The sequence below is a fragment of the Orbicella faveolata genome, unplaced genomic scaffold (genome assembly GCF_042242905.1).
Source record: "Orbicella faveolata isolate gen_17 unplaced genomic scaffold, um_ofav_v1 contig_12, whole genome shotgun sequence".
NCBI classification, from domain to species: domain Eukaryota; kingdom Metazoa; phylum Cnidaria; class Anthozoa; order Scleractinia; family Merulinidae; genus Orbicella; species Orbicella faveolata.
Window position 1 is genome coordinate 4,431,986 of NW_028301539.1, and position 14,463 is coordinate 4,446,448.

At 38.8% G+C, this 14,463-nt stretch overlaps 2 protein-coding genes across 2 annotated transcripts; one reads left to right on the plus strand and one right to left on the minus strand.

Moving 5' to 3' along the window:
- Window positions 1-197: 197 nt before the first annotated feature.
- Window positions 198-7,932, plus strand: LOC110063700 (sperm-associated antigen 7 homolog). Its single transcript, XM_089282155.1, has 8 exons — window positions 198-429; window positions 1,576-1,643; window positions 3,381-3,469; window positions 3,602-3,686; window positions 3,912-3,959; window positions 4,848-4,892; window positions 5,475-5,637; window positions 6,481-7,932. The coding sequence occupies exons 1-8, from the start codon at window positions 360-362 to the stop codon at window positions 6,591-6,593; spliced, it is 681 nt and encodes a 226-aa protein (XP_089138281.1). The 5' UTR covers window positions 198-359; the 3' UTR covers window positions 6,594-7,932.
- Window positions 7,933-9,013: 1,081 nt separating this feature from the next.
- Window positions 9,014-11,367, minus strand: LOC110063699 (uncharacterized). The gene is made up of 2 exons (XM_089282154.1): window positions 11,228-11,367; window positions 9,014-10,981 (listed from the first exon to the last, which is right to left on the minus strand). The coding sequence occupies exon 2, from the start codon at window positions 10,940-10,942 to the stop codon at window positions 9,857-9,859; it is 1,086 nt and encodes a 361-aa protein (XP_089138280.1). The 5' UTR covers window positions 10,943-10,981; window positions 11,228-11,367; the 3' UTR covers window positions 9,014-9,856.
- Window positions 11,368-14,463: the final 3,096 nt, after the last annotated feature.

Sequence of the window (14,463 nt, forward strand, 5' to 3'; positions counted from 1 at the left end):
TTCCGATCCAGTAAGCAACTTTCCAGAATTTTACGAGCACAATCGGGAAAGCCCTACACGCAAAAAAAGCTGGAAATCGAGCCTAACCACTGAGAAGTTGGGAAAAAAAAAATAAAAGTATGATAATTCGCAACAGGAAGACAGCGAGACGCAAATAATAATTTCGTGCGCGACAAGTGCGCGACGACGAGTAAACACGATAGCATCCAGACCTGCAACGTCGTAACATAGGAGTCTGGGCACTAGAAAGCTTCAAAATGGCGGCCGAGATCTCCCCAAAGGAGTTGAAAGACTTCACGAATTATTAAACACAATCACGCCCGGGCGATTTTAATTACACTGAAAATTATCACTGAAAAATGGATCTGCTCGGTTCAATTCTTAGCAGCATGGATGCACCACCATCAACAGAAAACAAAAAGGCGAAAGGTAAAGCTTCCGTTTACAAGCTGACGTGTTGTTCTTCCTCTCATAGTCACTTAGCAATCCCGTCTGCTGTCCGTAAATTTATCACGGCACGAATTCGGTTTTGCATTAACTCTGAAGCGAATGTTCCATGCTAAAATAATGTAATTATAACTTAGCTGCTTTCTGAAAATGGCAATTTCGTTTTGTTGTTTACGTTGGAACTAAATTCGACGTTATCGCAAGATGTTCAAGAACTTTAATATGAAGTAAGCTGATATGCAAAGTTGTGAAATTATTAGAAATAGGAATGAAAATGCAGTTTCAAATCAGAATCAATACATGTAAGGTAAGCTTATATGCTAATGGTTTGGTTTACAGGTTTTAGGCAACGATCTTAGCATCTTAGGAATCGGAGAAAATGGGAAAGATTTGGTTTTGGAGGGTGAGGGATCCGGAAATTCAGGATCCTTCAAAGGATCCCGATCCTTATACGCGGTGTACGTAGGTGTTAGCTTTCATAAGACAAAGGGTGCATTCCTTTGGGGTGATCTGGATCAGGATCAGTGATCCAAGATCTGTCTGGATCATGGTGCATCAGAGGAACCGTTGAATCCACTCTGGTCATGGATTCATCGGTTCCTTTGATGTGCCATGATCCAGACATCTTGGATCACTGATCCTGATCCAGATCACCCCAAAGGAAGGCAGCCTAAGAGTCAACTCTTTTTAGTGTTGACACCTAATCCAGGAAGGCATTGTATGTAGAAGGCAGTGTCTTACAGGGGTGTAGAGACCATATACACACGTATGCACATGTGTACCTCCAAAAATTCAGAAAAAAATATATATACATTTACTGGCAAAAAGTGTCTTTAATAATTAAATCAGCTGGTTTGACAGTCTCTAGTCTCTCCTAATACCCACTATCAACAATATTATGAGCCATTCCATTTTTTTCTACCCAGGTGTACAAATGGGTACCGGCAGGTGAATTAAATGCTGGGGGGTAACTCTGCGATGGACTAGCATCCCATCCAGGGGGGAGCAGAAATATTCCTAGTCGTTTAGTGCTACTGAAACCGGGATAAACTCCGGCCTGATGGGCCTCTTGGCTCGTTTGCAGACTTTACCTAAATACCTTGAAATCATGGTTTTTGGTATTTGCAGAGGAAAAAGCGAAGCTAAAGAAACTCCAATTGGAGGAAAAGAAGAAGAATGCAGAATTTCGTACAAAGGTACAACAAAAGCTCCCCAAATATTAAAAGTAGTTTTTTTTTGTCGAGGAAAAGGTTGTTCTTATTCATTGTGGTAGATGCAATAATAAAGTGTATTATCGTTTGTCTCACAATGTAGTCACTTGAGATGTAGATCGCGACGTTTCGACTGCTTACTGCTAGTCTTCTTCAGGCGATAAGGTCGACTGATTGCACGGTATCATTTATATCACAAAGGACACTTAGTGCAACCAAAGGACACCGTCAACCCGGCTAAACAAGATGGTGTTGTCTACAGGATTCCCTGTGAGTGCGGCAAAGTCTACATCGGGGAAACAGGGAGATCTATGCAGGAGAGGATCAAAGAACACGTCAGGGATATACGACTCGCCCGTACCCAGACCTCTGCCGTTTCTGAACACACCCACAAGACCGGCCACTATCCTACCTGGAATGAGGTCAAGTTTATTGATCGAGATCCTCACTGGTACACACGTAGGGTCAAGGAAGCTATTCACATAAGACTTCACCCTAACAATATCAACACGGATACTGGAATTGAAATTCCTGAAGCATGGATACCCACGATCAAGAAACACAACAACAGGAGAACGGTACAACAATGGACCACTGAGGGAACAGCTACTCGCCGGAACAATGGAACAATAGGAGGATCGAAATGCACCAATCACAGCCGTCCTTTGTGATATAAATGATACCGTGCAATCAGTCGACCTTATCGCCTGAAGAAGACTAGCAGTAAGCAGTTGAAACGTCACAATCTACATCTCAAGTGACTACATCATGAGACAAACGATAATACACTTTATTATAGTTTTTTTTTTTCTTCCCCTCATGTGCAGTCCTATTATTCTGAATCTCATAAGTTTACTTGGGATTTGATGTTTCCATGAAAACCATATTTTGACGGGACTGTTTTTCAAATCTGGAATTTTCTTGTCTTACATCAAAAAGATATCATGATTATATTTACACCTTTAGGACTTTTTGTATCGTGTTATTGATTTAAATTACCTTTGAGTCATTTGTGGTGGTTAGCTGACATTTTGGGAAGAACAAAAAACCCAAGATGGCCCATCTAATCATATTGGATGTTTGGACATCATGACCTAATTGCCAGTGATCTTATATGATGTCGCCAAGAGGGTTCTTTTGAGAATTCTCAAAAGGTTTTTTAATGATCTGGAAACATCCTTAAGTGATCTTTAAAGATCTTGGCTTGACCTTTGAGCAAATCTTTGCAGAACCTTGAAGTTCCTTTAAGGATCTTCAGAGTAAGAGAAAAAATAAATGATTTACTTGTTTGTTTGATGACCTTACAAATGAACTTCAGAAAGAACAAAAACATTTTTACGAAAAAAATTGTTCAAATGGTGTTTAGGCCAAGTTACAAAGTCTTTTACAAAATTAATGTTCTGTATGGAAACAAAACAAAGTGAAACTGATCCTTTAGTTGAGGTATCTTTTTGTGAAGCAAGAATATACCCTTTCTATTCATGGATCAACTTTCTCTATTAGCAAAGGTTTGGGTCAATTTTCATTTATTTTGGTATTTTTTCTATCTGATCCTAGCAAGAATTGTAAAAATCTTTCATCTTGGCAAACATCATTGAGGATCTTGATTAAAATCCTCAAGAAGATCTGTGAAGATACTCACAGACCCTTTACAATGGGTAACGCTTGACAGATTTTTCACTAGTCCAGACTTTCTTTGAACCATACTCTTTGAATCTTCAGACTGAGAAAGAAGTCACTGAATTCATTAAAGATTTAAAAGAAACAAGACTGAAGTTTCCGCCAATGTCAAGAGTACAAAGAAGTATTGTGTAAGTACTTATGATGACATTCTAATTCTAACTTTGTTTACACAATTACTTTACTTAAAAAATGAGTATTAATTAATAGTCCTGTGATATGAATCAGTGAGATCTTTCAATTTTTTATTTTCCTGTTTTCAGACATGATGTGGCAGAAATTGCTGGTCTTACCACATTCTCTTTTGGTGAAGATGAAGTTGACAGATACGTGATGCTGTTTAAAAAGGTATGATTTTGAGAGTTAAGCCAAAATTTGTTCAGCTTCAGATTTTGATAACTAAGGTGTTTGAGTCTTGAAGAACTAATTTTTCAATGGCACTTGTTTCATCATTTCCACAAAGCTATGTGTATTTTAACTTATAAACAAAATCCAATCCCACGAAATAAAAAAGGCGTGTCTGAGACCCCTGTTATTGATACATAACAAATGTCCAAATATGTTCCTTTTAAGGAATTTCCTCCATCAGATGAAGAACTTGAGGCTTACAGGAATGGACAGGTATGTCACTGATGTTCTTACCACATTAATTTTGACGTCTTCTGTGATCACTTACTGAGCAGATGCAGGGCTTGAAAAAATCTTGAATTCCAGCTTGCTCTTCAAACAAGTAGCTCTCAAAAGTCTTAGTCAACTCTTATGATTTAGTTGATAGATGACTTGGCTTGGCCCTTGCCTATTGGGCAAATGAGAATGAAAAGGAACTTGCCTGGCAGGAAATCTACTTGTCCCAGACAACAGACTGGCCATTTTTTCAAGTCCTGACATGTACGGCAAAATGGAATCTATATGTTTAGATTCTGTTTTATATAATATAAAAAATTGAAACAATGAAATGTTAATGATGTCATCTATGTGTCTGTCTCCAATTGATCATGAGAAAGAACCAATCAAAATGCACGAATTACTCAATATATCAATTTATATGACCTAATTTTTTAGTTAATCTTTCACAATACAGTCGAACCCCTATTAAGCAGCCAGTTATCAAAGTCACAAAACTATTGTCAGTAAAATACTGTAAATAAAACCCCTATTAACCAGCTACCTCTATTAAGTGGCTGCGGCCACCTTTTGGACATCCCAATGAGAGTTTTTCAATATTGTCTTTACCCCTTTTAAACGGCCACCCAAAATTTAATATACTTTAATTAACATTGTTTCGGAAAAGGCGATGGCGATAAGAGTTCAAAATTGAAAGTGACGTGACGAGTGATAAAAGCATTCAAACTCACAGTTATCATGATGGTGTTGAAGTGACTCCATGTTCACGAAGAAATTAACCTTAATGAAAAATATTCAAGGTACACTGACCCTCCGTGCCATGTTAGAATATTGATATATTGATTGTAACCCATTGAGGCAGTATGTTCCCTGTTTCATTTCTAGGAATTTGATCCTGGAAGTCTTGAAAAGACTAAGGAAGAAAACAAGGTAATTAAATGCAGGTGTAAATACTGAGAAAATATAAGTGCCATGAATCAATATCAAATATGGTACTGTCTAGATTAAATGCTGGGTCCCAAATAAGTGCTTGGTGTTGTTATCAGCATTTCAGGCACTTATCTCGGGTGTTGTAAGCTGTAGGTATAATGGCGAGATGTAATATATGGGCTTGGCTGTCACAAATAATGAACAAGCTCCCTACCTTAATAAACACCAGGATCCAATAAACTACAGCCAGAATCGAATGAATGCCAGCTGAGATCTGCCAGGCCAAGTTTGAAATAAAAGCAGGGGGCATTTAATCAAGATACTATGGAGCATGTATTTTTAAAGTGAAAAAGATAAGTTATATTCTTTGCTTCCCGAATGAAACTGTTCTCTCTCACAAATTGATGAATATGCTTTTAGAGGAGTGGAGAGAATTCATAGCTATGTTAGATGAACGCTTATAACAATACACAGTTACAGACGCTTGTGGCCCATGCGAAAGTTCAGCTGATAAAACAAAACAAAAAGTTGGCATGATTGAACTCAAATGATCGATTTTCATTCTGTTATTTTGTTGTAAAGGATAATGAAGATGAATCCAGTGTGAACAGACCGCACAGTTCTTCAAAGCTGTCTAAACAGCCTCCGCCCACATATTACAAAGACAAGTATCGGCACTTACTGGGTTCAGACAGTGGAAAGGACGCTGCTAAAGCCACAAAGAGTAACTCGGCTTACGGTTATGGTAAGTGCACTGTGAGGTGGGTCACTGCAGCCATGAGCTTACTGTAACCAAGCTGAGACACAACAGCTCGTTAAACAAAGTTAATTAATTTATTTTTACTTTGTACAAACGAATTCGTAAACTGAGAACTGAATCTGATAGGAAGCGATTTTTTTCTCGTGTGATGGCGTGACCAGTACAGTTAACCACCACACGTATCTGATTCTTTGGCTGATTTCATTTTGTGCTCATATTTGGGCCGTCACGTACCTCTTCTCCACACTAAGGCCCTGCCCACACTACGCCGGAGGAATTTGAAAACGTAGTTCCTCGTCTGTCCTCGTAGCTCTGTCGGTAGGGCAGCAATGTGTGAATCCGGAGGTCATTGGTCCAAATCCCAGCGAGGTTAAAATAGTTTTTCTTTACTTTCTTCATAAGTGCGTTAATGGCTGTTGATAGGGGCACATCCCAAAAAGAGACTCTTTGGCCCCGACCAAGCTACGTCGGAGAAATTTGAAAACGCAACAATCATCGGCCATTTTGGATTTGTCTTCGACTAGGGAAATCATCTGATTATCGTGACGTCATCGTTGTCGAAAAGCTCCGTTTTCAAGATGTTTTTCGTCCACACTAAAATGTAAAGGCGGCGTTTTCAAAATTCCTCTGGTTTGAAGAGCGTTTTCGATAAGCTCCATTTTGGTGACGGGTTAGTGTGGGCGGTAGACCTAACCTTAGAAATAAAGCTTCGTTTTCAAATTTCTCCGGCGCAGTGTGGACGGGGCGTTTGCCCACAGTTTGCAGATTGAATAGGAATTAGAAATTGTTGGGTTTTTTGTAAGTCTCGTTGTATCTGAATTTTTGCAGTTCCGAGTGAAAACAAGAGAGACGTTCGATCGATAGAGGAGACTCTAAATGATATTCGCAAGAGGAAGAAGTTTCGACCCGATGACCTTGATGACGAAAATGAAGAAGATTAGACATGATCAAGAACAGTTCCCATTTTAATTTGCTCCATCACTGGGAGTTTTTAGGAGTTGTCTTGCACTGGAAACTGCCCAGTACTTGTTGTATTGTGCAATGGACTACACGCTTTACACGAGCTGGTGCATTGCAATTTGTTCAGAATCCGTTAAAACGTAACGACTACAGGTGAATCCAACAAAGTGGATTAGAAGAGTTCTAGTCCAGTTTTGGTCGACTCCAATATTGTCCTTTCTGTCTTAGCTCGTTTTTGATATGTTTTGTATAGTTTAGTTTGAGAGAAGCAACCTCGATCCCAGGCTCTCTCCTTTGCCTCCCTGGTCGGAGGCAAAGTAGAGAGATCCTGGGATCAAGGTTGTGAAGGAAGTTGGTTTCATTTAGTTTTCTGATTTGCAGTTTAGAAATAGAAAACATGTACCGTGTTTCCATCGAGTTTTCGTAGAATTCTACTAGTATACTAATGCAAATGCTGCAATCTGATTGGCTGAGCTACTCGTATACTACCAGCCATTAGAGTGCAGTAGCGGTCGGTCTTCCACGAAATGCGACGTTTTTATCATTTTCCCGAAGTTTTGGAAGAAAGTTTAGATGTAAATAGATAATTTAATTCCTGAGAAGACTGAAAGAAGGAAATTAACGGTTTCTTGACTTTAAAAACTTGAAAATATTGAAAAATCGGGTGCACGCGCGTAAACAACTGCAAATTTACCAAGGACAATTCAATACGTGCGATTTTGTTAAAGCGTGAAGTTCAATAATGCATAGAAAAATAATTGAAAACCGTTATTTGCGTCAATTTCAGTGGGAATTTTACTAAAACAATTAGATTATTCGCTCTCGATTTCTATGAGGTAATATGAAGGCCTCATCAACTATCAACTTGTAGAAATCTCGAGCTCATAATCTAATTGTTAATTAGAATTTCCTTAAGTGTCATGACATTTCCACTTGAATTTTGTTACAAAAATGTAAATACAAGTTAAGGAATTACTCACTACCTGTGGATTTTAAAAGTTAACTCTGTTAGCGCTAAATAGGACCCTTTTTAAAAATACACAGCGATTTTCAATTGACGTCTTAATATGACGTCGAAGGATTTTTGTTTAGGTATGACAAACAACGTTAAATTCGGCAGCATCTGCCGCTTCTACCGCGCATTTGTGGAGAGGCCGCTGATTAAATTGGCGCTCTTATCACAGGGAGACCCCTATTTTGTACGCCGGTACGCAATTATTAGGTAAAAATTTAACAAAATACCGAAGGGGTCTCATTATCTTGAAAATATCACTAGTATAATCTTTTATTAAAGTTCAAAATAAACGTAACCTTACTTCAGCGCTGTTCTTATCGCTGTCTTTGTGGCTCAAAGGGCCAATTTAACTGAAAGGTCTGGCGTTGGCTGTTACTACACGCTATTACAGTAGTCTTCTTGTAAGCTAAAAGTTGTTGTAACAGCTGAAATTCAGGCTAGTCTGTTCAGAATGTAATGTGACCCATGGCATACTGACTTAGCGTCCTTTTTGACTGATGACTCATGTGATTCATAAAACTTGGACTTCCATTGTGTGGAGTTATTCACATCAGTCAGTGAACGGTGTTTGTAAATTTAACAAAAAGATTCCATGTTGCCGTTTGTCTGTTCAGTAATAGATCACAGATGACGTCATCGTGTGGTAACAAAAGAGTGGCACATGAGCCGTCGTTAGGCGAGCGTGTCACTGATGTTCTTACCACATTTCTTACCACATTTTGACGTCATCTGTGATCTATAACTGAAAAGACGCACGGCAACATTCTCTCGTAAGTAAAATTTTCGATTGTTTTTAAGACCTTGAGGATGACAAAACATGAATCAGAGTGGTGTTAAAACATCAAGACCGGGTTGTTCGAAAGCCGGTTAACGCTAACCCAGGACTAAAAGTTCAACGAAGTATTGATTTTTTTTGTATAAGAATGTTTTTCACTGCCTATGTTTTATGAAGTTTGAGATTATTCAAACGCAAGACCGGAAAACAAACAATATAAAACGGAAACGTCACCGAAAAGTTACAAATATGAAATCAAAATTCTCGCTAATCCTGGATTAGCTTAATCGGGCTTTGAGCAACCCGGCCCAGATTTTTAAAACGACAACGATGTTTAATTAGATCGAGATACAAGTTTGCCGACTGCAGGCAGTCGTGTGGAGAAAGCAAAATCTATCACCACAAAAACTGAAGTCTTGTAAAAAATGCGCCGACAGTAAATGACGATTAATTTATTTGTACGAAAATGTAACAAGGAAACAATGGGGAAAAGTTCTTATTCCTTCATTTCTTTAGAAACAAGAAACTACAAACCTTACGTGCAAAACACGATCGTCGTTTTAAGCAATTTAGGTGAGAAAACGGCACATCACTTAACACCATTTGACACCTCCAGTAAACTTGTCGACTTTTATTAGGTCGTTGTCTTTGCGTGAACTAAAATAATTTCAAATTAATACTAATATCGAGCGGTCTAATTTGGATAGAGGGGCCGAAAAAAACGGCTATGCCATAAATTTCTATTGTTGGAACGATTTAATATTGCAGTTGGTTTCACAAATTTTTATTGCATCTCGACCCAACTTTAGCTAAATTCCCCGTTGCGAAATAATGTATTCAATGGCAGAGTTTGTTTTTCACGTGAAAAGTCATCTAAAACATCAAACACTCCCGAGATAATTTTTTTTCTCCCCTGTCATAACATAATTACTTTATGTCAAGAATGGCGTCTCGCTGCCGACAACAACCGCACATTATGCTCCAAACTGAAAACGCTCAAGAAATATTTGTGTGCATAAATTAGTTTATCGAAGGCACAGCTGCAACACGAAATATTAAAATGTAAGATAAAGTTTTCCTTTGCGCCTCTGCATGGGGCTTTTCGTCTTTTTTCTTTTTATAGCTTAATGCTCATTTTTACACGCTTAGGTCACGAAAAAAAAAAAACAAAAAAAAACAGAAACTACTTTGACCAAGTTTTAAAATTATATTGTTGCTGGTTTCTTGAACTAAAGCACCAATTTATGGCGTTTATAGAAAGAAAAATAATTACTGTGAATAAAAAAGATTAAGGCCTGAATTTGCATTTCTTCACAATAACATTGTATTTCATAGTTAAGTCGTTATAATTTTAACCCGTAGTTAAAGTCTATTCACTCGTTCAGTTTTGTACCAACGTTTTCTTCATGTGTTTTTAGATACTTTTAACTTTAAAGACGTTGTGATTTTTGATATCACTGAATCATTCCGGATCCGTAGCGATTTTCCAGCCAAGAAAGACATTTTATTTCAATTTCCCTCGTTAGACTTTCCACACTTTTCCAACGCCTTGTTTTTAACGCTTCGTCGTTGTTTTTCTCGTTCGCCCCGGAAGAGTTCTCGTTAGCAACCCAACTTTTGCCCACCTCTGTGTTTCTTCTTGCTTTCTTGATAAAATAATTTTCTCGAGTCTGCATTCGGGTTGAGTCAAACGCAATTTTTGGCCATACGCATTGGCTGTGTATTTTTAGAGGTCTCCTGGTTGTAAGTGGTCCAAGATCGCTGAATCTTGTCGCGTAAATGGGGCGGTTATTGTTTAAAGAATAATGTTGATTTTTGGTGGATTTTGCAGTTAAGTGAAAGTTTGTAGTTTGCGGTCTCGACAAAATATTGCAGTTTGATTTCCTTGTAATCAACGTAGCGTCGCTTTCTTCGGTGGAATTATTGTAGTTAGCTTTGTCTTCTGTTGTATCCTCACTAGTATGGTTTTTATCGTCCTTCGCGATTTCGTCAACTTCCTCCTCGCAGTTCTCTTCGGTGTTTTCGGGAATGCGTTTCGAATTTATCAGAGACGAGCGAACATTTCGGATGAACCTTTGCGGATGAATTATCCTCTGCCTTGTTTTTTCGCGAAATTTGTAGCTTGCTCGTGATTTTTCAGCGCGCGAGTCTTCATCGACAGAATCCCCTCTGACTTTTCTTACTTCACTGGGAAGAAGATCCAGTTTTCCTAGCGAGATGACAGTTTGTTTCATTTCTTCAGACATCGGAAACAGCTCTGGAGTTCCCGGTCGCCTCATCGGTGGTATTTCTGCCATATTACTGCTGTGTTTTCGTTCTCGCTTTGTCACCAAACGATGAGGCACCTGATCCTGGGATACAGCTGCGCTTTTGGAAGACGAGGCCGAATTCATGCAGTGACCATTTGTCGTTTTCCTCGTAAACATATTGGCGAGCATAACTTGCCTGGCTACCCTTCGAAAATTAAGTGTTTCTCTTGTTATTTTACCGTTTCTAAGAGGCACCTTTCTTGTCCGCGGCAAAGACCTCGTCGGTTCCATAATCGCTCAGTCTCGTTTCGTCGACATAAACCTTGGTGGCTGAGGACAAGACAAGCAGCTAAAATTACGCGACAAATTTACATTTATATTTACTCTCACAGTGACAGCGTACTTTCTTTTGAGGCGTTTTATCTAGTGATACTAAAAACAATTTCTCTAGGAGACAGACGTCTAAACGAGGAATGAGATTTATGGAAATAATTGCGCGTCATCAACCTGACCGCTTTTCGTTCCGTAAATTAATAATTTCAGCGTATTTGACTTTCAAAATAAGTTAAATCTTACCTGTAAATAGCGGTCTATTTATTCCCAATTACACCAAAAATCCTGACATTCTTATTGAAATCACTTTTAGCAAAGGATTGTTTGTAAATTGATGCAAATAAAAGAGAAGGCTATTGAATTTCTTGACGGACATCGCTATCAATTTACCAACTAGAATATGAAATCAGTTATTCACGAGATGCTAAAAGCCGGATGTCTTATGATGTTTTCTTTATGTTAGATATTCAGAAAAACATAATTGCTATAATTTAGAATAATTATTATGGTACTGTAGAGTACGAATGTGTACCGAAGACAGAGTAACACTGAACAGTCACTGAACTTTTTAAAAGACTGCTCTGGAAGTACAGCAGAAGCGAAAAAAAACGAGCAGCCTTCTGGCACACCATGAGGAACCAGCCCGACATTTATAAAGGCATTGAGTACGCCTTTTTACCCCAAAGGCGTGACCCTCAGACATGCCTGGGGTTAACAAGAAACGCCGTAACGAACACCATTATCCGCCGTGTTACTAGTTAGATCTAGAACACGTATCATATGCAAATGATCTAGTGTTTTGACTATAAAGTGAATTCGTATAACCCGTTTTTTATATGCTAATAAGAATCACTAAATGGTAATGAGAAAAACACTTAAAACAGCACGCACCGAACTGAAACCAATGTCACTTCCCATTCTGGAATTTAAGAACACAAGAACAATCTCGCGAGGTGTTCCAAATTTTCGAAAATTTCTTTCCCGGAATTTTGTCCTAAATTTGATTTTCCTTCCGGTATTTTCGGTTGAATGGTTTGCTTTGCGGAAATTAAATAATTTCCGCTTTTTCGGAAAATTTAATTTTCCGGTAAATTTCCGAACCATTTGTCCCCATCTCCAAATTTTGGGAATCAAGGCTGAATAGAAAAGAAAACTCTCCTAGCGCTTCAAATTCCTAATTGTAGACATTTATTCAAAATAACAAGCCTTAAATGAGATATTGCCGGTTTTCTTCCGATGCTTGCATGCCGGCGTGCAAGTACCGGCGCGAGTGTTTCTCAGCCATAGGCGTCAGAAAGCCAGCCATATAATGTAATGTAACATCACTGAAAAAATGGCAAGAATATTCAAAAGTACTACGCGTATTGCGCGCACCTGTTTTTTCACTTGCAAATAGTATTCTGGTTCAGATTTTAAACAGTCGAGTACATTCCGACGGCAAAACGATCTCTTGCGTACCCAAACTGGTCATTAGAATATTACGCGCCTCATTAACATATAAGGAACGGGTTACACGAATTCACTCTAATGATTGGCGGAAACAAAGAACGTTTGTCGGTAAAAAGGCTGGTGTATTACCGCTTTTCATGTTATGTCATCATTGTTCAAAACAAGAAATTACCAATCCTTCTGACGTTTTGTTTCATCAGATGTAAGACCCTCTAATAACCTTGAGATGCTGCAACGTTTAAGCCCGGCAGGGCCCCTCATAATGTAATAGGGCACGTCTGAATTTCGAAGTTTATGCGTTGCCTGACATTAAAATGGCGGCCCGATAAGGCTCTCGAGTAGTCAAAAAGATGAGTTATTGCTCAAGTTTTTGCTAACTAAACAGTTGTTACTCTAGAACAAGTATTAATTTCAATGTGTCAGAGCTCCAGAGAAATAACTTTTCGTTTCAATGGCAAAACTCGATGACAGATGTTTCTGTTACTTTACGGCCGCCATTGCGACTTCATACACAGCTCTATAAATTTGAGTGAAACACTTCTCCGAATAACGGGAGAATGAAAAACCGCACAGACCTAAATCTTGGCGAGGTTGTTTATATATCAATCATCTTTCATAACCCAGCTTCTTGACTTAATTTATTGAATGGTTATGATTTTTATTTTTGATGGCGTGACACTGCAAACCAGCCATAGATAAGGAGATACCTTGATTTTCTCGAGTCAAGTTTTCATTCCACTGAAAACAAACACAAGGAGGCATACACTGCTTATAATAAGTAGCGTCCATGAAAATGTGTTCACGAGAATCCCGTGGCAACGACATTATTTTCTTGGTGTATTATCACTCTCGTCCCCAAACAACTGTCCCTCCTATAGCTTAGCCGCTGGGGCCTAGGCACCATTATAACGCTGTTTTTTTTTTTTTATTGAGGAGTGATCTTGACTGATAGAACCACGTACAGACCTTAAGGAAGTTCAAACTGGCTTACGAGGAGAATTTTCAGTGAAATCCTAGTGAAACCTGGCAATTTCGTTGCGTCACATAAGAACCTAGTAAATTGCCTAGCACACCAGATTTTAAAAAATCAGTACCTGTAAGGCTTGTTCCTTGACCATGAGCGCATTTTGGTGAAGTCTTATCTGCTCATTAGAGGCTGTTACTAACATGTGGGTGAAATGGGTGCAAAAATGGCGAGTGTTTTAGAATTAAGAACGCGATGTACGTTGCCAATGAACTTCCTCAGAAGGTGAGCAGTCACAGCTTGTAAACTGCTAGCGCCGCAAAAAATTTCCCTTTTCACTTTCTCATACATTTCCCCACGAAAATAGGGATGGACAACGAAGCGGCCCTGGAAAACAGAACACCGACTAATATTTAGCACAAATTTGTGAAGTCTTTTATTGCGTAAGACGTGTTTACGTATTTACAACAAAGGCAGTAAATAAATAAAGAAGTAAATACTTTTAAAATTATGATCATAATCAACGCGATAGTGGTGAAGGTGTTTCGGCCGTTGAACGGATCTGCGCAAAGCGATGAATTTTTTAGAACTATCTTCTTCCAGTTTATCACTGGCTGAAAGAAAGTACCTTCTGAGTGAGTTATTTCATGCTTTTTAAAACATTTTTGAGGCAAAGCGTACTTCATCTCTCCAAGTGCAGTCTTGATCTGAATCAGAGAATAGTGGACAAACAAGTTACTCAGCTCATCTTACTGGTTGGCAAGTGTTGGTGCCGCTGTCGTACACATATCCCCAAGCACACTTGCACCTGAACTTTCCATTCTGATCACACGTCTCTACCAGTCCTCCGCGTTCTTGACATACCATCGCGAAAACAACATTCTGTTCTGAAGAACAACAACCAAAACAACCCACAAATTGTTATAAAACCAAAAAGTAGTACGTGGGACCAGAAAGGTTTTTCTTAACGAAGTTTACGTCACGCGTCTAACCTTGACATGTTCGTCCATCTCCTAAATAACCCTCCTTGCAAGCACAGAAATACGAGCCTTGAAAGTTGATACAG

Excerpts from the sequence above, each read along its gene's own strand:
- LOC110063700 (XM_089282155.1), top strand. The coding sequence starts at position 360 with ATGGATCTGCTCGGTTCAATTCTTAGCAGCATGGATGCACCACCATCA. Across the intron at positions 3,960-4,847 it reads AGGCTTACAGGAATGGACAG|GAATTTGATCCTGGAAGTCT; the intron begins GTATGTCACTGA and ends TTTCATTTCTAG. Across the intron at positions 5,638-6,480 it reads TAACTCGGCTTACGGTTATG|TTCCGAGTGAAAACAAGAGA; the intron begins GTAAGTGCACTG and ends GAATTTTTGCAG.
- LOC110063699 (XM_089282154.1), bottom strand. The coding sequence starts at position 10,942 with ATGGAACCGACGAGGTCTTTGCCGCGGACAAGAAAGGTGCCTCTTAGA.